At 40.0% G+C, this 25,927-nt stretch overlaps 1 protein-coding gene across 1 annotated transcript in view; it reads right to left on the reverse strand.

Annotated features, from left to right (window-relative positions):
- Window positions 1-25,927, reverse strand: part of EIF2B3 (eukaryotic translation initiation factor 2B subunit gamma) — a 99,180-nt gene that overhangs the window by 26,788 nt on the left and 46,465 nt on the right. The window contains exons 5-7 of the mRNA XM_053985396.1: window positions 21,690-21,779; window positions 3,316-3,446; window positions 2,460-2,653 (exon numbers count right to left, since the gene is read on the reverse strand). Of these exons, the coding sequence (XP_053841371.1) occupies window positions 2,460-2,653; window positions 3,316-3,446; window positions 21,690-21,779 (415 nt within the window). The remainder of the gene's footprint in view (window positions 1-2,459; window positions 2,654-3,315; window positions 3,447-21,689; window positions 21,780-25,927) is intronic.

Genomic DNA, 25,927 nt, shown 5'->3' on the forward strand with positions numbered 1-25,927 from the left:
CTGAGTTATCATTTCAGTTTGCCTGTTGGTCCCAGTAGACATTTTCACATCTGTAGCTCTTTATATCTTGAAGTTGGCCCTTCTCACTAGACTTGGATTTTGTTTATTTTTTAAAAAGCAAGAGTAGGTTAGATCCTTCAATCCAAGGTGCAAGCCCTACAGAAAACCACCAGGTTACCAGAATACCACAAACTAGGCAAATCCATCTGGATGACGCTGGCTGGGTGAAGAGATGACCTAATGTGTCACCTGACACGTGACACAAAGATCCAGGAGAGGAACACACACTAAAGCATACCTACAGCATAGGTTGGAAAGGTTCCTACTATCCAGGGTTGATCTGCAGGAAGGGAAAAAATGAAGAAAGGCTCTCACCCTCCTTGGTGGAAAGGTGGTGTGGTGATAAATAAAGGATTTTACTGGCCAGAGCAAAGGCCTTATTAGAATCAGTCAGTGCTAGTGCAGCCTGAGGGGTAACCCATGAAAGCTGCAAGCTCAAGTATTTTGCTCTGAAAAGAAAGGTTAGACTGGGGGCAGGAGTCAGAGGGAGTGCCTGGGTCAAGGGAAGGTTTAAGATGTGTTTGGATTTAATTCATCTTACAAAGAAACTATTTCCTGCTATTGAAGATAACTCCCTCCTGAACCCACCTGCCCACACACAGGCTGCAGGCATCCAGGAACTCAGCTGGAAGTGAAATGATGTGAGCAGTGTTTCCCCACCAGAAGGGCAATGGGTTAGGATGCCATTCCTTCCCACAGCTACCGGACTGGACTGCTACTGCAATGTGAGTCTGTCCTTTGGGACCTCAAAGTTATAGGTCCCGACTTTGCAGCAAGTGGATCAGGATCTGGTCTGTGAAGGCCAAGATAGGAGCAAACTAAACAACCAAAATCTTCCTTAGAGACCAACAAAACAGGTAACCCTGCCCCCCCCTCAAATTAAATGTGCATCTTTTATGAGGATTAGCAAGAGAAACAAAATGCAGTGGCACTGAAAAAAGGAACTACTTTCTCACAACTCCTCATTAAGCTCCATTTTATGTTTTACCTCCACATAGTTTCCTTAGAAATTTTACCATCCTGAAAAAGTTCAAAATTCAAAGAAAATCCTTTCCAACGTTGAAGGCCCCAATGTGACTTCAAAACACTAATTCTTTGTACCACCCAGGAGCAAACATATTTCCTGAACTAACCAAAATGTAGAATATTTAGGTTAAAAAAAACCCAACCAAAAACAAAAAACCAACACAAAAAATCCCACATGGAGTCTGACTGGTTTAACTCAATAACTTTTTACTGAAGTGGCTGCTGCCAAATGTACACGCACACTTCCCTTAGCAAGTGGTATTCTCCCTTAACCCTTTGGGCACACTTGTTCCTGCTACTTTCGGGGAAGTTTTCTCTTTCTGACAGCAGTGCTGCCTCTCCTTCCTCATCTCCCTAAGCACAAAGCAAATAACTTTATTTCTGTGTTCCTCTACAAATATCAAGGAGAAAGAGCTCCAGTGTGTAAACTCATGCTGCCATTCTGCAATTCTGATTTGCATTAATTAATCCATTAATGTTGTCAAAAAGAAATCAACTCAGTCTGAGAGCAAAGGCAAGGCAGTGACCACTTCCAGAATTCCCAATACAACTTTATCACCTTTCCAGCCCCACTTCAGTAATCTTAAGTCTTTCCTTACTGCACTCCTTACTGGTCTTTCAAAACTAGAGGAAACTGTCCATTCCTCATAGCAATGAAGTTCATCACTAGCCAGTGTAGTCAAAAAAACCCCAAAATCAAATCCCCACCCCCCAAAGATATGATGAGCTTTTAATCATCAGCTTGTTAGGTAGTACAGGATTTCCCTAATTCTCATCTGTGATTTTTTTCTTTTATGAATTCTCAGTAGTGTGAAAGCTGCAACAGATGCTGCCTCAGATCAAGAGTTCACCTCTGTGTGTACCTGGAGTACCACAGTAGGAAAACCTGTTCATAAAAGAATTCTTTTATAATGGAAATCATTAGGCAATTTAAATTAAAGGGTAGTTTTCATCTTTCTTCAAATTGTTAATAATCTTTGTTATTATCACAAACAAACATCTGCTAAGAAAAGTCCAGTCAGAACTGATCTTGCTTTTAGGACATGGACAACATTGATTAAATGGGCTATCAAAGCTATTTTCCTCACTTTGTGGCTCTTTGGCTGTAGGTCCTGCCACTCCCAAAAAAACAGAAGAGTGTGTAGGGTGAGGGTTTTCTCAGCTAAATCAAATCTAGAGTAAATCAGTGACAGAACTATTTCCTGGCCTCATGTCCCTATCCAGCAAGCAGTAGGGTGATGTGCCTGGATAACGTGGCACTGGTTCAATTCCCACATATTCCTCAGCTGTATCACAGGGAGTCACTCCTGCAGGGTGAAATGCCCTGTAAGCTACTGCTGTATTCACAGGTGGAACCTCTGTATTTTCCTCACCTGTCTGTTGGCTTCAATGTACAGCCCAAGAGTATTCACTCGGTAGCACAGCCCCTCCTTCATGATATGGACGTAGCAGCGCACTTTTCCTTCATGGAGAGTTTCATTCATATCTCCTCTATGATCATTCCAACAAGAGTTATCTGGAGCAGGTTTCAGCAAGCTATTATCTTCCTTTATGAAACTGTAAATGTCTGGAGAACACACACATGCATGAAGTTAGACAGGATTTAATGACATACCTTCTGAAGAGGAATACTATTAAAATACTGTTGGTGAAGGGAAATCTTCACCTCACTTCATCTCCATGGTAGATACTCAGCAATCATTAACAGATTTTATCACATGTAGTGAGTAAGTGCTTATTTTTATTCTGCAGGTGTGAATTAAGGAATCAGGACAGATGCAATTTTTTGCCCAAGGTCACACAAGGAGACAGCAGAAATGCTAAAAATAAATTCCAGGATCTGAGATCCTATCCAGTTCCCAGTGCAGCATGGTTAAGGGTTAGTCTGTTGTCATACACAATTTTAGGAACTCCCTCCTAAAATTACATTTTCAAAAATTAGTCTAACTTTTTTCCAGAAAAAAAAAATATACAGAGACCCTAGCTGATTTGTTTATAGTTTACACCAAAATAAGGGAGGACAAAAAAATTTATATAGTACACAATACTGTTTGAAAAAGAAATCAACTAGAATATTCGCTAGGAAAAAAAAGCTTCCTCTGCTGAGGAAAAAAAAGCTCAATCTCTAAAATAGTGTTTCAGGCTAGTTCTGTACTCTACTCCATAACTCAGCTGTAGCATATGGGCTTTAAAACTTCCATAGACCCAAATCTTTGATATTGTACTGACCTAGGGATGCTTGCTCTTTTTTCTTTTGGTCCTCTTCTTTGTTGTCTAGTCCTTGCTGCAACGATGCCGGAGAAGAAAACTGTTTCCTAACCAGATGTGGAATCAGTTCACTCCGGAGAGATGTGATTGTCCTGGAGAAAGAGATACATGAAGTCTGTGAATGCTAAAACTTATGTCTTCATTTTCTTTGTGTAACATCATCAGACATTTTGCACACTTCATGAGGATGAATCAAAATGGCAAGATATTAAGACAATGTCCACGAATCACCTGCTCCCTTAATGCATTAAAATATAAAGAAATATTCAAAACGAGGAAAAAGCTTCATTTTCAGAACTATGTCCCCTATATTTTAACAGCGTTGGCTATAATTTAATATGTCATTATCCTACAATTCATACTTGTGTGCAGATGGAATGCAGAAAGTACCAACATTGTAATGACAAAAACTAAAGTCACTTTATGTGGCTTAAAAAATGGCATCAATGGACTGGAAAAGAGAGAATAAAGTGCCCACAGAGGGAAAACCAAAGCAGCTCCTTTTCTTTGTGATAAAAATATAGAAATGCTCAAATATATATGAAATATCAGATCGTTAAATTAAATTTTTTAAGAAGCATGCATTAACAAAATTCCTGCTCATATAACACATTCAGAAAATTTTGAAGACTCGGTCCTTTTACAAGAGAAATTAGGACATTTCAGTTTAGGTCCCAAGACTTTCACGTTCTTTAGATGCTCCAATACAAAATGTATAAGTGAACAGAAAGCTTCCAGGGGCTTCAGCTGGCAATAAACCCGTCTTCCCCTTGTACAGATTTAAACTGTTATTGTATCCATTCTGATACTCCAATACTAGGAGGTGGGGAAATCACAAGGGGTTTTATCCCAAACCACCTATGCCTTAAACAAAGGTCCCAATTACTAGATTATTTCTACTCTTGCATTGATTTATACATTGCAATGAATCAACAAAAAACTCTCCCAAAAGACAAATATCAATGTAGAAAGTCTATTGTACAATGGGATTATAACCCTGCAAATTTAATTTTGACTAATGGAAGAAAATTTTATTTTTCAATAAAGTATTTGGGGGGGAAAAACCCAAATCAACACTTTTTACAGTTGGAGTGCAGTCTTAAAATAGCTTTATTGTTGTTGTTTCATTATTTTAACAATCTCCACTTAGTTACTGAATTGTGGATTATTTAAAGTAGTACTTGGGAAAATGATGCGGAAAATGAACTCAAACTTGGCATGTGTAAGAGGAAGCACTAAACTTCAGAGGAAGGATTCGAGAACTAACACTGAGAGTTTGGCTAGAGGAACTCAACAAATAACAACCCACAAAGAAGGAGAAGTTGTTTAGAATGGAAGACAGCAAAACTAGGAACTAACTAACAGATTAAAATACGAAAGGCAAGTACTAGAATGAGTACAGTGAAAATTATTTTGGTTGGCAAAACCTCTAGCAAAGGGGGATCTTACACAGTTCAAACTTTAAGACCAGCTCAAAGTCCACCCAGGTCCCTGTTCAGGCCAATGATAGTGAAGCAGACTTAAGGACCAAAACAGTTTTTCCTGTCTCTGACTTTGAAGGGAAGATTCAGATGTGATTGCCAATTCAGCCCTATGAACAAATACAGCGTGTTTCTTTTTCTTGACAAACTTTTTCTTCAGTCCTCAGTGCAGGTTGTGTCACATCCTCTGTCCTGCAGCCCACCTCTGAAATGTTGCTTTTATGTTTTATTACAGACAAGGAAAACCTCTAGTCTTTAGTCTCTCCTCCTGCTTGAAAATAAGATTATAATCACCTTCAGATAGCTGTATTTCAGGAACTAACGAAGTAAAACACTTCATTCCTTAATCACCGAATTTCTGCCTGCTAACCACTTACAGGCGCGCTCTGCCGTGGCCGCGCCGGCCCCGCGCTCCCACATACGTGGGGCTGTGCAGATGGGCAGTTTACTAGCTCCCAATGTTTGCCTGCAGCTGTGCCATTCAGCAATGATTTCCTGCCTGGGTTTTATACTGCATCCAAAACCGACAATCCTCTGTTTCCCTCAGAGGCTGGCTATGGCATTTATAAGATATATTACCTATAAAATACCCAAGTATTTGGCAGTGTTAAATAGTCTGATGCAGAGGACAACACAACACTGGTAGGAAATGAAAGCAGTGGAAAGGGGAAAAGACAAAGTTTTAAAGTTTTGCCTGGTTTTTCATGGTTTCATCTTTCTTGGCCAAACTCCTGAAGCTTTCTTGCAATTCTCTGAAATGCTAGCTACATTCCTTTGCCAAAGGTGGAGCAAATCTTTGGGTCATCCATAAGATGTGGCTCAGAAACACATCCTTCTTACTGGAAAAGGAAAACCAGGAAGGTTTGCCTCTGCTTGCTGTTGAAGCAATTTATATGCAACATTAAAGGAATTTGCCTTTGGAAAGTAGTAAAAATACACAGTAAGGCCCTCTGTGAGAAAGATTTGGGAATTTTTTGCAACAGATCTTGCAAATTAAGATACACAAAGTGATAGCATAAGACTATTATCTATCAACAGCAGGAGAAATGAAACAAGTAGCTGGAACTAGGAAAGGAATTTAAATCAAAGGAAATGCAGAGGGACTGAAGACCCTTAATCAAAAAAGACAAAAATTAGCAGGAGTTTGGAAGAACCAACTGGCCTGTAACCTAGTGACAGAAGAACACAAACTAAAAAGGTTTCTGGTCTAGTGTATTTAAAATTCTTACAATCAAATCCCAAACTTCACATGCCTATATTCAGAAGAAATAAACATAAGACTGTATAAGCTGAAGAAAGCATCTTTTTTTATTCTCTTCAGGTTTTAAAACTTGGAGCCCCCTGGTTTCTAAAGCTTGTTGTTTTTGTTAGCACCAAGAAGTGAAAATGAAATATGCACTGATATCCACAGAAGGAAAAATCTGCTGCAACCAGGAGAAAGAAAGTAAAGGGGTGAGAGGATGGAGAGGAGTGCACACAGAATTTTGGCAGAAATCCAATTGCAAGCCAATGTGGAGTAAGCATGCTCTTGACACCTCAGAGCAAACTCCAGACGGTAGAGAGCATAAACATGAACCTGCCTTTGAGAAACATTTGCCAAAATAAATATGTTTTCATAAAATCTAGCCCAAGTGACAGGCCCTTTTTCATGACTAAACTTTGATTTTTGAAGTTCTATCTGTCTGTTTTCACCTCAACAGAAAGTAGGAGGTTTTCAATGAAACCACCAAAGATGGAGAGTGCTGTTAGATGTCTTCTTGTAAATGAAGAGAGGAGGACACACTAATCCCTGAAGTACCTTATGTGGCTCCAGTATCCTGAGAACAAGAGTTGGCAGCAATTTTGAAAGAGGTTGATTCTGATCACATTTTAAGCATGCAAAAAGAAGTATCATCTCTTGCTTGGAATCTGCCATTCATGAAGCAGGTCACAGCTACAGGGGATGTTGGCAAGAGATGGTGCATAAGTGAAGGAAACAAAGACAACTGGGCAGTTGAAATTCATGGTGCAAGTGCAAGAAAAAAGTGGGAATTCAAGTGAAAATTAAATATTTAGATATCAAAAGAACCTCCTGGAAAATTCGATATTAAATGTACCTAAGAGCTTAGAGCACACATCAGTTACTTGCAGTCAGCTATGTGGATTGCAGGCTCAGACAATATAAACTTAGAATATTCAAGGTTAATTTTATTTAAAACCTAAAACATTAAGGGACAAAAATGGCTACTTGGTCAGACAACTGTTATTTTACCAAGTACTGTTATTACCAGCAAGACATAATTACACCTTTAAAATCCCTTTATCCCTGTGCACTCTGTATTCCCAGTGTTTCTGGGATTTCTACATCTCATTAAAGGCACCGATAAGGTTCATGCTAAATTAAAAAGTTTTACTTGTGAAAGAATGTTGGGTGAAAACACCTTTGGTCAATAAGCTTAATATTTAAACACAGCTATGCAGAGTGTTTCAGAGACTTTTAACCATAAATAAACTTAAAACAGTCTACAACATGGCAGAATTAGGTTTGTATCTATGTATGTTATATTATATTACATTACATTATGACCCACAGAGGGCCAACTTTTACTTGTTGCTGAAATGCAACTGCCTCTGGGATGAAGCTTATTGAAATTTCAGTAAGAAATGAAGAACAATGTAGCCAACTGAAACACAAGAAGAGTTTTGGAGGAGAAAAACTAATACTGTCCCCTTCAAAAAAGACAAAAAAAAAGGATTTCACAATTATGCTTTAATGGGCTGTGATTTCTGCTCTTAGATATATGCATTGCTGGAGACGCTGTCATAGGACGTGGAAAATAATGGTTCTGACCAATGATGATAAGGAAAGGAATGTCATAAAATCTTTTACAATAATACAAGAGCCTATTTGAATCTGAATTTAGGTGACCTTGCACAAGTCTAGGTAACTGGAGGTGCTGTTTGGCTTGATCCACAGCAGGAATAGGACCATCCACAGCTTCTGCTTCCTGCAGCTAATTCCCACCAGCTTTAGACACCCTGAACACAACTGTCAGCTCCATTTACCGGCTGTCATTCATTTTCATTTTCCATGTTTAATGTTAAACACCATAAAATAGTATTAATGAGTATTAGCATTCTAATATCCTCCCTGTTTTATTAATCTGTGATGAAGCATGAAATCTACTGTTGCTGTCAGCACCCACCTGTGAAATCTGCTGTTACCCTCCATGGGTAGCTGCAGGGGGCTTCCCTTGCTATCACTGTCAGCACAATCAGCTACATCTACAGGTGCAGATAGTGTTTGTGATTCCCCACTACAAACAAGCAGATCATTAGCCCTTTTATACCTATTTGTATACTGTTTGTTTTTTTTTTTAACAGGCAAATGTTAGCTCTTGTACAGCTATGCAAGCATACACTGGGTTGGGCTCTGATCTTAGCTCCATGGCCTTCAACAGAGATTCTTCAGATCACATCAAAAGAACATGAGGCTGTATTTCTGACTGGTGCTCATAATTAATGTTAGAAATGTATACATAAATACAATGAACAAATCCTAAGGCAACTTACAGTTTTGGCCAGAAAGGAGTTGCATGTTTATACAGAACAATAAAGATGTAAGAAAAAGGGAGGGAATAAAAAAAAAAGAAGACGGTGTGTTGGAAGAAAGAGAAAAGTTAATTCTGAACCCTGTAGGTACATAGTTCATGGTTCTCATCGTTTAAAGGATAAAGCCAAATAACATTTAAAAATTCCATGTAAGCTGGGAGCTCTCTTGTTGAATCTCAACGTTATTTTCTCCTGATCCTTTGATGGAGATTAAAAATTTCCATGTGAATACAAAGAAAGAAACAACAGTTACTCTGAGATCTTTTCCCTGAGCATTTAATGCTCCAAACTAGAGCAGCCAGCCACCATTCCCATCTCCTCCCCCTCCTTCAAGAAAAAAAAGTCAACTCACTTTGAAGAAAAGACAAAACAGACAAAACAGGGTCAGGGCAAGGGGGATTAGGGAAATGATATTTATATCATGGACCAAATTAAAATGTCAATGCAAGAGGCAGGCAAACAGCCCATGCCACATATATACACCAGGCATGTTTCCTCAAGGAAACAGGAAAGAGATTTGAAAAGAGTTAATGCAGTCCTGAGTTAATACCACCTGCCTCAGACTCAACACCACTTAAAAGACAGTGTTTTGGTCCATTTCCCACAATATCATTTTAACAAGCACAATGGAAAAAGGAATTACAGGACTTTTCCCCTTCTTCTCACTGATTCATTACTAAAAATGCTGGAATTTCTGAGACATGCTAAGAATGCAGAGAAAGCAGAGAAGGACTACATACAAAAGGAAAAAAAATCAAGTGATAAATCTCTAGGGTGTGCCACATCTCTGCAGAAGGCTAATTCTACCCTTACATCTTGCAATAATCCTTTTGCCTTTGTTTGGTGTAACCAAGACCAATTATAAGAAAGGAAAACTCCAAAGTAACCAGGCAAGCCAATTAATTACCAGGCAATTAATTGTGCCTAGTTCAATAACCTGCAGCACTCATCACAGCATTAGACATCTCTTATATCTTGCTATCCCCTGTTCTACTCCCAAAATTTGGACCACAAAAAGAGTAAATACATTTCTCACACCCTGCCATAATTTCATACTAATTGTCAGTGTCTCTTATTTTTGAAGTTAAAAGCCTAGGGAGAAGACAAGGAAACTTTGAGAAATGTTCTACTAAAAGGTAATTCCACATGACTGCATTTGTGCTTCATTTATCTTTCCATACTATTTTCTAACTAAAACCTTAAAGCCTGACAGCAACATACTCCCAAAGCTCACAAGAACGTGCATGACTCATTCAAAAGCCATTACACAGCAAGCCAGTAAAACTGCACAGCTTTGCAGACTCAAGTTTATGAATGACTTCCCAAAACTGCAGAATCACCACCAAAACTCCACAATCTGGATGATGGAGGGAAAGCAGAAGACATGCAAGTGACAGTCACAGACACCATAACACGGAGAGGAACCAGATCAAAGTATGAAAGGGATGGTATGGATGCAAACCACATAAAAGCTGTTCTCAAGTTCCACCAAGTCTGGATGCAGTTAAAGGAGCAGGGATCTAACTTCCACTTCTGCCAAAAAGCCCTTTGGGAAACAAGGCAGCTTTCTTAAAAATTGACCACAGAAATTAAAACTCCTCAATTACATACTCAAATCCTTTGAAAGCGTGTGCACACTCAGCTCAGGTCATCTAAGTAACCTTAACTCTGCCCACTTGCCAAACAGCCAGCAACACCCCACAGCTCCCAACTAACACAGCTTTTGCACAGGAATGCCAGCAAGTTTAGACATTTTTAGAACTTCTCTCTGACCAAAAGTCTCTGAGGCCGTCGGAGGCCACCCAGGGTGTTTGGCAGGTTGTACATGCTGCTGAGGAATGGATCTCATTCATTCCCAGACAGCATCCCATTCTTCTAAAACAAGCGCACCTGCAACAAATGTGATTCCTTGCCAGAACTCATCTTTCCCGTTTCTCTCCCACCTCCGCCTTTGCAGCCATCTGTGTCTGAGTTACCAACTTTTTTCTAAGTGCCTTTGAAATTAGGCTCCTTTTCTGAAAAAGAAACAGGCATTCTGACAATTTGCCTAAACAAACGCACATATACGATGCATTTGATAAGGCTGACGTGTATCCACAAACCGATGACTTATGTAAATTTTAGGTGCATAATTATGTACTTAGATAAATAGTTTCAAACACTTTAGACTTGTATAAAATGTGTAAGTGTCAGACAATGCAGACACGGCTGTAGCTTCACATGGGCAACCTCTTCCATGCCACTCCACTAGTACTGCATTACAGGCACTGGAGATGCCCACGTGACTTTGCTCTTTCTCCATGCAGATATTGTGTTTGGTGGTCTGCAAGCAAACTGACCTCAGTTTGACTAATTTCTTTCAGCAGTCTGGGAAATAAACTGGAAGCTCTGATGTGTAATTCAATCCTGCTTCCACCTATACAAGTACCATTTCTATACCCTTCTCCCCAGCAATCACTCTACCTTAACTCCTGTCCTCTGTACTGATTGCTAATCCTTGCTCCACCCCTGCCTGCAGAACTTGTGTTCTTTTTACTATGGTGTTTGCAATATGATCTTCTGTCTGTGATAAGACTAAACTTTTTTTTTTGTCTTCACTTTATCCTTTCCTGAAGAACTTTGAAAGCTTTTTGGCCAATGAATCCCATCTCCTCTTTTTCACAAGACAGCTTTTACGCGTAATGTTCTTTCCAGGTGCTACTAATCCATTAAAGTTTGGTGTAAAATGCTGTGGGAGCTACAGTTCATCTCTGCATCTTTGATTTAGGGGGAATATCACTCCTTCTCTCCATTCAGCTCTTGGACTTCTTCAAAACCAGTAGCTTAACTAAACAGCATTCAGCATTTCCCATAGACTATTTTAGATGTTATACTCCTCTTTGTTTTTTCGCTTAAAGAAATTCACAGTTGCTCCTCTTTGATTCAAGACTGTTCTAAGATCAACCCTTACCTCATGCTCTAGGCTCCTTATCACATTCAAAATGGATCTTAGAGTACCATTACTGATTGAATGATGGTTCACTAACTTAAGGAAGACACTTCTTAGCTACTCTATTAAGGTATGCGTGTCCTATCACCACTGGTAGCATTTACTGTCCTGTCTATAGGCAGGAAGTTAGAAGTCTCCCACAACAATAATTCAATGCAATAATAAAGTCAGCAACAGTGTTACAGACATATTTATGATTGTTCATATTTCATTTGCCTTGCTAAGGCACAGTGAAATTTAACATTGAACTAACATCTAGAATAAAAAAAAACTATAAGAAAAAGTGAAATACTAGGAAGACAATAATTGTTTTATCTCTTTACCCAAAATTCAACCTGTCAGTAAAAGGGGACTCAGCATTTCAAAAGGATATATCAGTGACTGAGGTGTTGTGGAAGAAGAGAGATTTAGAAGCAAAACACAGAGGGACAGAAAACATTATCTTGAAAATATTACATTCAGATCATCTGAACGAAGAATACAAGGGAATTATGTTTTTCACTGCAAGAGACATATACATGGTATCACAGCATAAGGATTGTATCCTCACAGGGAGATGCCCCGCAAAGCAAGATAGTAACTTTACCCAAAGTATTATCTTACATGCAAGTAGTGCTGGGTACAGAAAATGTACTGCATTGATAAATGTTTAAGGTGATACTGCTCAAGTTGCAATGATTTAAGAAGAAAAAAATAAATGGGGAAAAAAGCATACATAAAGAGGGCTCTGAAATCACATCTCATGTGAAGACAAAAGTCAGCTTGACTGAAGGTTATACAAGGAAACTAAAACTGCATCAAAGAGTGGAAAAATAGTTAGCCATTTTTAATGTTTATTATCAGATCAGAACGAGCCCAGCTGAGGCCACCAAGAGGACCAAAAGCACATGACACAGGAGAAGAAGCCGGGGGAGCTACGTTTGTCCAGCCTGGAGAAGAGAGGGCTGTGGGGGAATCTGATTATGGTTTTCCACTACCACAAGTGATACAGAAGTGATACAGAAGACAGACAGAGTTTACCAAGAGGTGCACAGTGAGAGAGCAAGAGGCAACAGATGCAAGCTGCAACAAGGGAAATTCCAGTTGGGACATAAAGAAAATAAGTTTTCAGTGAGTGGTACAGTCCTGGGACAAGGCCCAGTTTCCATCTTTAGAGAATTTCAAAACTCAACTGCAAAAAAAACCTTGAGCAACAACTAGACTTGAGCAGGAGGCTGGACTAGATCCTGCTAGACATTCCACCCCAATCTAAATATTTCTATGATTCTATAATTGAATGACATATTTCATGCCCTTCCTAAATTCACTTTTTTTACAGAATCCAAAGGGTCATAATATGATGCTGTAAGCCACAGTAAGAGAACAAAATTAACACATTTTAGCATTTACCTTAGAAAATTTGTGTTAGGAGCAGCTTGGATGCACAGAATACTGTGCTGTGACCAAGCACGCTTTGGTATGTCAGGCACGTGGCCACTATGGAGTATTACGGTCCCACAAAAAGGTTTGCAGTTATTGATGAAGTTCATTAGCTCCAATTCAGCATATCCAAAGATATGCCTACTCCCAGGTAGTCTGCCAACAGGAAAATGAATTGTATTTCTTACAGAAGGCATTTGCTGAAAATCACAATGTGTTTAAATCTAGTTTGGATCATTAGGGCTTTTCCCCCTGAGGTTTCAGGAGTAAGCTTGATTGGTACCATGGAAAGATGATAGCAGTAATGATACCCTGGAGGATGAGGACATCAACAATTTTTAAATCCTGGCATTTCTAGTAAGGAGCAGGGAAAGCTCCAACAGCTGGATATGTTTGACAAGGAAAGGAAATGGGGAAGATGAATTGCCATTTCACATTGTAATAGATTAAATGCACTAAGGAGGAGCCTGGGTTGGGTTGACTGTGGGGTGTTTTTCCCCCTTTTTCTCTTCCTTGTTTGAAAAGCTACAATCTATTTGCCCTGACTTCACACAGTATACTTCCTGTAGGAGCTATTTGTTTATTTATCCATTTTAATCACAAGGAAAGTATTCATTATAAAATCTCTCTTTACAGCAGAGAAACCTTCCAGCCACACGGCTGACACATGTTCACTTGCAGGTATTCACAGAGCAGGTTCTGTTTTAAGCCATCTTTCAGGCAGCCACACAAAGACCACCAAAGCTGGGTGTTCAGCTCTGCCAGACCTCCCCCAGCCAGCAGCCCTTGCCAGGAAACACAGGTGACAGCCTGAATGATAAAAAGGCATTTAGAGGGGAAAAAGAAAAAATGCACTGGTTTAGTCTGGGCAGCACCTTAATATAAACCTGGAGGGGCCTTTGTGTACAGCATAGCACACAGCCATCCAAGCAGGAGCTCCAGAGACAGTCACTTGTACCTCCAGTTTCCAAAGATCTCACACTGCCCTGCCCTTTATCAAGGGAGGAGAAGGGTGGTTCTGCTGTGGCCACAGATCTCCCAACACAGCACTGAGACAGCAAACTCTCCTTTCCCCTCTTGGTGCTGGCCCAGCAGAGGCTCTCTGGACACAGCAGAGGGGAGCTGAGCAGAGAAGTGTGCTCTGGGATTGCAGCTGAAGCAGTTTGGAAAGGCAGAGCACTATGACCTCACACAATTTGCTCTTATTTATTTCAGCAGTTAAAAAAAAATACCAACCCAAACCCCAGTGTTTAACTTTGTAAACAAATCATACTGACTTTGGCTATAAAGTTTACTGCAAATTTGCTCAGTTCAGAAAAGAGTTTCTCTACTGGCAAATTTTTGCAGGCAGCTCTCCAGCGCTGGAAGAACTGCAGAGATCTGATTTGTTTTCTTAGCTGCAGCTCAGACTTTCACAGGGTGCACCCTGAGAGGAGGGCTCCCCAGGGAAAGTGGATTTCCCTGGTGGCAGGCAAGATGTTAACACTCAGCATTCCCAGGATAAGGTACTGTGAATTGCTAACTCAGACCTTTTGATGTGAGCACAGTGCTGCTGTTTATCATTCTTGCCTCTCCAGTACCACAGTTGATCCTTCTGGCCACAGGAAGAGCTGCCCACTTCCCCGGTGACTAAACCTGGGAAACTGTGGCTTTTTCTACATCTAAAACTCCAGAAGGACTAGATTCTGGACAAAATGGTGATTTGCAAAACACATTACTAAACACAATAAAATTTTATGTCATTTTAGGAGGAAGAGGGGTGGGGAGAAAGGGAGAAGGCCACCATAAAAGTATGTGAAATGTCCTACTATATAGGAGGAATATGTGTGTTGTCGATTTTGTTTCACATATGCCTACACTGTCTTTAGAAATGAAGTCTGATGATCTTATGTCACAAAGTGCATGCGACACTCAGGTGGAGAACAGAGAACCCAGAACATCTGAGCAAACACACAGCGGCATCTGCCTCCACCAAACCTGAAATGACCAACATTCAGAGGTGCAACTAGGGTGCCTGAAGAAAAATTGCCCAGAATTTCCTATTTTAAATTTCTGTTTTCATCTGTTTGTAAACTTTGCCAAAGTGTAACTGTTTTGGCTGAAATTACCCATGCCAGGTGTTTCCCTCAAGCTGATTATTTTTTGGATAGCATCATCAAAAATGTCTCAGCTATTTCCAAGAACAAAATTACGGAAAAACCCCTTTGTTTTGATCACATTAAAAATATTTCATCTGCTGTGCTGAAAAGCTCTTGCACTTCCATGCTTGGAATTTGGCACAGCACAAGGTTGTCTTTTCGTCTGGGCATTACATTTGTAAACAGAAAAAGTGCCCATACTACACCAGGCTAAGTCTGAAAAAACACTGTTTGCACATGCTTGGAAGAGACCCGTTTGGTTTGGGTTTTTTTACTTCTAAAAGGTAGAAGTACTTCTACCTTGGGCATGCTCCATTCTCTCTTTTCTGCAAGGCAATTGAAGTACTTGTGCACTATTCCACAGAGAAACAGAGTATGCTCTGGGCCAAGGTTATAAATGATGACATGGATATTCTTTGAAGTTTAGAGCATCCCATCTCTTTCTGGTGGCTGACCTGAAAGGTGATAAATCTATACTGATAACAGCTACTCTGTTAGCAAGAGTCACAATAGACCCACTGATTAATTCCAGAAGTGAATTAATACATACGTACATAAATAAATATATATTCACACACTTAAAGACTATTATGGTAACAGTTTGGGCACTCAAATTAAGAAAGCTAGAAGCATGTTGCTTATACCTCAGTTAAGACCTTGTGTGTTCATGTCATGATACAACCCTTAAAAACACACCTACTTTTCCTCTCTCGCCAATCTCAATTTCTTCTTCACCAAATGCAAAGACGGACTATGCCCTGGGGATGGATCACCTTTGTGTAATGAGGCAGAAGAATGCCTCATTTGTTAGAACATGTGTGTTAAATGTACAAGGCAGAGGGCTGCAAGAGGAGAAAAGAACTGCTAAGATGTAAGACAAATGAATGATGCCTGAAGAACTAATTTTTAATTTTTTTTTTTTTTTTTTTTTGGTAATTCCCTCCTGTCAGAGGTACTTTATGGATGGTGCCGAATGCAGAACATAAATCTAATTTCTGCAGGTTGCCATTGATTATCACCCTGCAACTGCTATCATCCATGGAAAACTTTTTCAACATTACGAGCTCCCTGTATAACATTAATAATTGAAACATGGCATACTTAAGACAAAGCTGCTTCAAACCTCAACTCTTGTGTACCCTGGTTTCCTACTTTCAGAAGGGGAAAACCACTGCTTCACTAATAGACGTGCTGAACAGAGTTAATGGGTGTTACAGAATCAGTGATGAGCACCAAGAGGAACATATTTACTTTTACCTTTCCAAAACAAAGTATTTGACTTATCTTCAGAACATGGTTTAAACAGGGATTAAGGCTGGTGGCCTTCACCTGAACTACAGAAGTTAGGTACAACACTGAACAGTGTCTCCTTTAGTAAACATCTCAGGCAATAAATGAAGCTATGGTCACAGACAGGGAAAAAAAAACCCAAACAAGGTACAAAGTCATATAACTGAAGCTGTACCATAATATGTGGGAAAAATAAAAGCAAAAAGTTGCAAAGAGAGCCTCAGCTGTGGCACTTATTAATTGGCAAGTGCTACAAAGTTAGTATTTTTAAATGTGGCTTTTTGTATGCTCAACTTTTAACTAAGGTTTGATTAGTATGTTCCTGACAAGCTCTTCACTGATGAAATTTGAGAAAAATTATTTTGGGGACCTTATTGATTAGAACCACATACTGCTTTGCTTTAGGCAGCCTTGATCTGGCTTTGGACTTTGTGGTCTACCTCAATGAGGGATGAAAACAGTAGTCCCCATATGGCTACAGGTTTCAGCTGTGAGTATGGTAAAATTCTAACAAATATAGCAAATGTTGCCATCTGTACCTGCACAACTGACTTTGGGCACAATGCCATTCATGTATTCATGTGTTATAAATGCATATTACATATGTTCTTAAGCATATTCACAGGATATGTAGAGACATATCCTCAAGACTTAAATTTCCAAAGCAAGTTTGAATTTTCCATGTTAAAACCTTACAAGGAAAGGGGTTGCTGTATACCTATCTCCCCTCTGCCCTCCTCTCAATTACGTATCTTACTTCACCAGGCCAAAGCTTTAGAAATATTCAGGAAAAACAGAACACAAGCTACCATGCAACTTCCTTTTGATCACATTTCTCCTGGTAGCAGCTTTGCTGGGATTGTTAGCAAGCAAACTGTCAGCACACAGCAAAGAAATACCAGCACATGTCTGTGCAACACGCTGGGCTCACACGGCACAGGCCCACATCCTGCCCTCTGCTACACGTGAAGTTCATGGAGGAAAGGGAATAAGGACTCTCTTCTTCCATCTGCTCCGAATGCAGCAGCAAGGCAGGATTCCAACCTAGCACTCAGGAGAGTGCCAAAAAAGGGACTGGCTACTGTGCTGGCTGCCACTCCAGGGCCCCAGGGGTGTGAGGCCCGCCAGCTGTGGGGTGGAGCCGTGCCCCCAGCCAGCTACAGCCTCTGCTTCTGTCTCGCTGCTGGCTCAGCGTGTGGAAGGATTGCTTTAAGAAAAGCAATATTGTGCACTTCATCATGTGGTGCAGGTGTTCACCTTCAACTGTCCCTGCCCTGTGCTGGCAGAGCAGCTCCAGCAGCATGCACAGCCTCTGCTTGCCTGTCTTCCCACGCCACAAAGTGTGGCAGCTAGGAGATCCATGGGCTGGCTTTGCTCTGAAAGAGGAAATGTTGAGGGAAGGAAAGCTCTCACCTAAATACAAAGAGCTCACATTTTTAACTGACTTCTCTCCCATGTGGAGGTGTGATACAACTCCACACTCTCCACCAAGACCAACCTCAGCAACTCTAATTTCACTGATGAAGAAAGGAGTCTGGTGAAGAATCAAAGGCCTCCACTGAAACAAACCTTAGGGCAAGGTACCACCAGCAGAAAATTCAGCCCTGAACTGAATTTTCAGCCCTGAAAACAAGAGCTGCTTCACACTGAGGTCACAGTTCCTGTTCAGACAGGATAAATCCAGCTGGTAGGAGGGTATGGTCTGTGACCTCTTGTGAATCTCATGAGGACAGACCCAGAAGTCACCAGTGATTGGGTATCCACTGCAGATGCAGGGATGGAGACTCCGAGTTCATCCGAGGGCAGAGCTCCCAACCCCGTACTGGCACCCCTGTGCAGAGGCTGCCAGAGCACTGCAGCTGATTAGAGAGCACTTTTTATCAACCTACACTGGTGAAGCAGAAGCATGGAAAGAAGAGAAGGAACAAATTCCAGCTGTAGGAAATAAACTGCTACGGGCAAGAATTTCTTCAGCTGTTGCCCAAGCCAGCATGGAACCACGAGCATTTGAGCTAGGTAGGTTTGAACAGGGTAGGACCCTTGCACACTTGATTTCATTAGGATCCAGTGCTGAACTAGTGGATGAGTGACAGATGGAGATTTAACTGCCAAAATGCATTTTTTCCTCCTAGGAAAGGAAAGAAAAAGCAGTTTCATTCCTGAAAAATAAATTCCCCAGGCTTAAATTACATTAGGGGCATGGTATTTTTTATTTTTGTCTGGACATACATATTTGAGGGTGTTCTAATAAACAGAATATTTCCTCTGACTTTTATTCAAAGGCACTAGCAAGTTCTGCCTTTTAAAACTCAAGAATTTGATTTGCTATAGTGCAATAAAACTTCAGGCAGGATAATCATAAATTCAGGCCTTTTAAAATAGTTCATAAAAATATATTAAAGGACTACAAACTGAATTACAGGCTACCAAACAGTATTTTGACCTCTCCTAACATCCCTCATCATAGAATCTCACTGCTACCAAACAAATACTGATTATTTTCCAAACAATCCCACCTAGAAGAGGAAACAAGTACATAGAAAAATCAAAGAATCTGTCTAGTACCACAAATCAAGACAGTGATAAAGCTAATGAAAAAACCCTTGGTATTGTGACTTCATCTTGGAGCTGAATATTCAGCCTTTTTCCAAAGTTGCCACTCAACAAAGTTGTTGCAAATCCTACAGGAAGATTTATACAGTTAGACAGAACTAAAGTTTAGCCATTTCATGGTTTTTTTTCTGTTTTCATATTAGTTGCTTGTGACTTTTTACTTGATCTACAGCACATATATTAACCTGAATGCCAATTACTCTTACAGGTACAGCTATAAATAAGTTAGATTCACCCAGGTAGAGCTTGTTCTTGCCACATCTTTCCAGCTAAGCTGGGACTCACTGAAGAAGAAACAGATCTCATACAGATAACTACATTAGTTTTCATGTAATGCTTCAACCTGGAAGTAATCATAATTTTCCCCTACAAAAGCCAGTTGTAGCAACTGAATTTTTTACTGCTGGGCAACATCTTTTCAACTTTTGTATGTCAAAAAAACATTTGAAAAAATGTAAATGCTTCACTGAGCTACAAACAATGAAAAAAGGTGTTCTGCCTGCCATCAAACCCCGCTGTTAAAATATTAACACAATGTAAATATTGTAATATTGAGGAAGTACACTGTGTCAGTACTTCCTGGCACTGTACAAGAGCTTCACTGTTCCCTTCAGTCCCTGCTGTTAGTTTTAAACACACACAACTTAAACAAGGCATCTGAGCTTCTCCAGTTCTGGTGCAGAATTGCAGAGAGGCAAAATCTTACTGTAGGCTCTTTCTAGACTAAAAACCAAAGTATTAAAAAGAATCCTTAAACCCAAACAATTATGTAGATATCAGTACTTTTGAGGCAAAAAAAAAAAAAAAAAATCCCGGAGTCTTTCAAAAGTCTTGGCATATTGCTGCCAAACATGGAAAGATCTCTGGGTATGCACTGTCTTCCCCTTCCTCAGAGAAGAAAAACAAGCTGCAAATGCCCACCAGTGCCAGAAGTCTGAAAGCTGAAGTTATTCCTCATGGCAAAAGTCCCATTCCCCAGATTTGCCAGTTAAGCACATTACTTGCAATTGACTCTCTCAATTGACTGAATAAGCAGCATTTGTGTAATAAAAGAGAATGAAGCAGCTATCTACCATCAGTAAGTCAGATGTTGCTATCAGGTCTTAAGAAACACTGTCTAGCTGCTGTAATGATCTATTTGTCATGGAAGTGTCACAGAAAAGCAGCACAGCTTCAAAAAATAGTGAAGACAGAATAACCTCGCTATAGAAAACAACAAAAAAAAACCCCAGTCGGTCATACTTGCAACAAGTCAGTAGGCTTGTTCTATGGGGATCTGGGGGCAACTAGAAGAGTTTTACTCTACTGGCTTTGGTTAATACAAGGCAAAACCCTGACTGACAAGGTCAAAGATCTCACCAGTTTCCACTGAAATAGTAGGAAAAAAAATTGAAATCTGAAGTTACCTCTATTTACACCTAGAGGCCTCTCTGAGTGACATATCTGACAAAGATCATCCTTGTCCCACAGATCTAAATTCAAAACAGAATGAAATACCAGGGAAAAATAACTGAATGTGTGAAATGTCTAATATTCCAGAAATGTCTAATCCCAGCATAACTAGGTGCTAGGGTTTCAAGAAATGAGTCCTTCATGCTGTATTAGGACAAAAGAAAGGTGTAAACACTGCTTCATGCTACCACAGGAAGCATGGGAATTCCAAACCCTCATCAACTTTCTAAAACGTGCTAAATAAATGGTTTATTCCAGGTTGATTCCTGCTGCTCCTGAAACTTTCTCACCTTTCACACGGTTCTGTACACAAGTGGGAACTAAAATAACTTGTACAATGCCCCCGTGTACCAAAGTGTTGGATAAGCCTTATTCTTATGTGTGGTAAGAAACTGCCCTCAGGGTTAACACAGATTTTCCACTTAATTTTAACTCGCTCACAGACCCTTATTCTGGAAGAGCTCCTTCAAGCATGTATCCAGCTGTACCACCAGATTTGTATATGGTCAAGACTAACATAAATCTCCCACCCTCAATGTTTTTTCACATGTCAGTTTATCTGCTAAGAAAATGTACTATGAACACAACACTTAGCCTCTGTATCTTTTATCTTACTTAAAAGGGTAGAAAAACTCTTGAGAACTCAGTGAGCATTCAGTGTATGTAATGGGCATGAGAGGGCTATAAAAAGCCTAGGAACAGGACATAATTCCAAAACTGAACTACTTACTGTGAGGGGGAGTGTTCATTTGTTTGTTTTTAAAAGACAAACAGGGTTTTTTTTTTGTCTGTTTCATGAAATATTATAGCTAAGATCCTTCTCCACTTCCATAAATGGATGTTTTTCTTACTCTCAGTGTGTGGTCTCCGAGTTTTGACAGAGGAATATCACAAGCTAAAACATAGGATGCTACAGAGATAGCCCACCTGCAGTGGTGGTGGATGTGAAGGGGCAGAGGGAAGGTGATTGCAAAGACCAAAACAGACTGTGGAGGGGGAAATCAAAGGTCAGAAATGTATTCACAAGCCTAACAATAGGGAAGCCCTGGTAAAATGAGCAGCCAAAAAGAACAGATACATTAGAAAAAGAAGGGATGCATAAAAGAGACAAAAATGTTAGTGTTCACTTATGCTGGGGCTTTTGTTTAGTTTTGTTTTTTCAAAAAGATCCTAATAAGACACTCAGACATAATGCTTGGCATTTCTTTTAGTATAGTTAAAATATTTTGAAAACTAGTTTCTTTTATATTTCTATTTTATGCTAGCTAATTTAATGGAAAAAAATTCCTTTAAAAGCTCTGGTGTAAACCATATGTCAATGCAAATGCCTGCTACTACCTTGTGTGTTGCTTGGTTTCTTACCTGTTTTCTACCAGAAAGTCTACCACATATTTCTTCAGACAGTAGAGATGGGCATCCATTAGCCCCGTTCTGATGTGCATTCTAGGGTGCCTGAAAAAGAATAAAAAAGGGAAAATCATGAAGCTTTGCATGGCTGTTTACAAGAACTTGACTTTGCAATGAGGTCAGGGGATAGTGAGAAGTGGGCAAAGGTCTGTTCCTTTCCATTTACTGTTGGATTGCTGGAACAGAAGAGCTCAGGCTGCCATTATTGGGTTGTGTCTATAAACTTACACCTGCTGGCCCTGGGCTGATTTGCTGCAAAAGAAAACACCTCCTCCAAGGAGTCATTACTCCTGCTACATCTTCTCATGTAAGTGGAAATTGCACATTACTGGGCAGGAAGCCAAAGTAATGGGCCCAGAGTGCTAAAAGTTACAGTGGGTAATGTCAGGGTACAATAATTCAAAGCTTCTGGCTAAGTGCCTGCCTTAATATATATGCAAGGCTGGGCATGTTCTGCTAGCAAACACAACACTACTACTATATTTTCTCCAACACTTCCTGGAGGGGAAGAGGGGAAAGAGATGGGGTCTGCTCACCTTTCCTACACTAATGATTGCCACAGCTCAATTACAAAGCATTTGGCTATCCAGCCCAGTAAGGTGGGAAAGATCAGTAAAACTCCCACTCATCCTAAGTCAAACAGGGAAGTCTTTGCTTTCAGAGTGGTTCAGGTTAATATTTCAGAACCTCAAGAATCTCTGGTAGCTTCAAAATTTTAAGAACAAAGTCTAAACCATAAAGACTAATTGACTGCTTCTATTGCTTCTCTTTATGATTTCTCTGTTCTTGGATAATGGAAACCCTTTTTGGAACCTGTTTCAAACCAGCTAGATATTTTAGGCCAATATTACTTTCCCTTCCACAAATCTGTGGCCTCATTTGAGTGCATTCTGGCTGCCTGAACATTTGCCACTAGTTTTCAGAACAGAAAAGCCACAAGAATATTTAGCCTGCAGATTAAAAAAGACAAAACACAAGAACAGTCAGGGACTATGCTGAGCTGTTCAAGACATCCATAACTGCACTCACAGTCAGAGGCTATTAAGGAGAGAAATTTCAATCCACACCTGAAATTGTCTGTTTTTATTTTGCTTCCTTTGATGTGTGGATTTAATAATTAAGTTTCAGTGAACATATTTTATCAGTGTACTCTATCCAACTTCGTTTGCTTATTCCAGAACATGCTAAAGTCAGATGTTTGTGATCATGATCACTTTTATTATGTACTTAGCTCAGCAGAAGGATCACTCACAAATTGGGCACGCATATAAATATAAACAGTAAACCAATACTACCACACCAAATATTTAGTAACACCAAAGTTACCAAGAACATCCGGTGTTCTAGTAAGCCATTTTCAGTGCATTTCTCAATTAATGCCTTGAACTACCAAACTATTTAAGTGTTAACATTTCATGACTTATGTGGCATTTCTCAAGCATACCATTCAAGCTACGCATATTTTTGACTATAACAAAATTCTTTAAGTCCCATTTCCAAAAGGAAAGCTCCTATAATAGTAGTACAGCACTTTGCAGTGAAGTATGTGGTACTAGAAAATGATATATGCACTTTCAGTAGATTACTTCATTAACAAAACATGAGCTCACCTAGCAATGCTCCAGTACTGATGTTATCAGTGGCCCAGATGTTGCTGTGGAAGGCAGCCCAAATAGCAATGTTCCTTATGCAAAGAGGATAGGGAATCCACTAATTTTAATGAGATCTTGCAGTTGGAAGTCAGCAGATTCCCTCCTGCTCTGCATCCTGAAAATGGTCTCCACATTTTGTGTATGTATGAGAGGGAGAAATTTCCTATCTTCTCTGAGAAAGGTTCCTTTGTATTTATGTAATAAATATAATCGTTTACTGGGAAACCGAACAAATCAATGGAACGGGCAATAAACATGTAAAAATACAGAAACAGAACATAGGAAGGAGAGGCAAAAATGGAAGGAAAAAGTCTAATTCTTAACCTGAAGATGACAAATAAGACGAAATTTCTTTAGTGCCAGAATGCCAGTTTTTTCTCTTCCTATTCAAGATCTTTCATAGACTCCCCATTAAACACCAGGCAGAGGAAGGCTGCAGGGGCTAGGCATCAAGCAATGGTGTAAAACAGGAATTCCCCAGTAAATGCTGGTTCTGTTGCCAGTGTCTGTGTGGCTCTGACACATGCAGTCTCCCCACCTGCAAACTGGAATAAGGCTATTTAGCTACACCACAGGACACTGAGGATTTGGGGACTGAAGTTTGTCTCTGCATGCAAGCATTGTACCAGGTTTTACTGTAGCTAAGCAACTTTGTTATAAAGTCATACAAAATCGGTGGAAGTGGACAAATAGTAGCATGGTGCTATCCCAGCTCCTCCATCACACACAATAAAACCCCCCACAAAAAGCAGCCAGACTACAAGATGTACTGAAACACCAGTCTGAGTTAGCTTTCAATGTAGAATACACTAACAATAATGGAACATCATGCCGGACAAGAGGGAGGTCCCACAATGAAATCCTCCAAAATACAGACCACCTAAGAGATTTGCAACAGAATAGTCCTATAGATTAATATTATAATCACAGCTTCAAAGGTCAAACAGGCAAGTTTGGGCACATGCATAAACAAAGCTGTGATTTCTGTAAACCAGGCTCAAGAAGAGAATAGCCACACTAAACCAGACTGATAAGAGCACTCTATCGTAACAAGCCACTAAAGATGATGTTCATTTTCATTGACTAGTGCTTAAACCAGTTTATCTTCAGGTAAAAGCAAAGGAGCCAAATAATCTAACAGATAATGGCAAGCCCCATCACCATTTCAAATGAGCATCTGGTTACTAATATCAAGAGCCACACTCCCATCTCATGCCTCTGATCTCCCACTCCATCAGCTAATCTTTACAACATATGAAAAATGAGCCCGTCGCAAGAACAGCTGATACAGAGAGAATCGAATAACAAACAATGCAGGAGCTGACGCACCTAGACTTATTGCTTCGAGGGAGATAATACAGAAGGCTTTTAATTATATCATCAAAGCCAGAGAAAAGGTACTAGGAGGGGCTGGCTGCAGATGGTTAAGTGTTAATGAATGCCGGGTTGGGTGGTTTATCAAAAGAAAAAGACTGGAAATGTATCTGAGAGGGTCACCCTTGAGATGAAAGTTGCAACAGCCATTGTTGGAGCTCTTTAATGAGGGAGGAATGTCAAATGTGTACCCTGTAAGAATCATACCAATTACTAAATGAACTTCAGTTCAATCTAGCAAATGTAATCAAGCACAAGTCATTAAAATACACAGTAAAACTCCCTTTGGTGCTGCCACTATAGTGTCTATTACTGTCTGTGCTCCCGTGCAAGGGAGGGGGTTGCTCCCAGTTATAAGCTCTGTGTGTTAACTGATGGCAGATTTTAGTCCTAATGATGAGGCATGGAGGGCTCCCTGGCAGAAAGTCGACAATTAGAAGGCTAGGAGAGATCTGTGGAGAAGTCAGGAAAAGATTAAAAGAGCAATTTCAATGTGTAAAATTAGCTTTTATTAGCACATAATTCCACAAAATCCTGACTCAGGATGAGAGTGCATAAAGGTCTGCAAGAGTCCTTAGAAAAGTCTGTGCCTGTAATTCCTGACACGCCATTGTGAAATAATAAGCAGTACTAACAGGATTGATGCATGCTTCATACATGGCATTGCTTTGAAAGTGGAGCCCAGAGCTTTTCTTTCCCTGATAACCCCCCTCAGGATTTCCTCCCTCAGGGAAATCAACCACTGATAGAGCAAACTTCCCTTGTTTAAAGGCAAGAAGTTGGACAATTGTTTCAACTGCAAACTAATTAAGAGAGATTACCACCAAGAGCTGGAGGTTCCAACCAGCTCCATACTCCCACTGACAGTGTGATAATGCCAGGCTGGGGTCAAAATCATAAATCTGAAGGGAGCACACACAATGCTTAAAGCCAAAAAGCCTCTCTACTAAGCATGGGATATTGCCACATTAACCTCACCACCTCACAAATAAACTAGCTGAGAAAGAGAAATCCCATGGCCTCCCTTTCCCTAACTTCATACAGCTGTTGACGGAAAATATGAAGGTCTTTAAATAAGCTCAAGGATCTGAGGCTGTCCGTACTCTAACACTAATCCAGGCAATGACACAATAAAAATCTAATCATACCTGCTATTAACCTGGCTCC

This window comes from Vidua macroura, chromosome 9 (genome assembly GCF_024509145.1).
Source record: "Vidua macroura isolate BioBank_ID:100142 chromosome 9, ASM2450914v1, whole genome shotgun sequence".
In the NCBI taxonomy this organism is placed as follows: domain Eukaryota; kingdom Metazoa; phylum Chordata; class Aves; order Passeriformes; family Viduidae; genus Vidua; species Vidua macroura.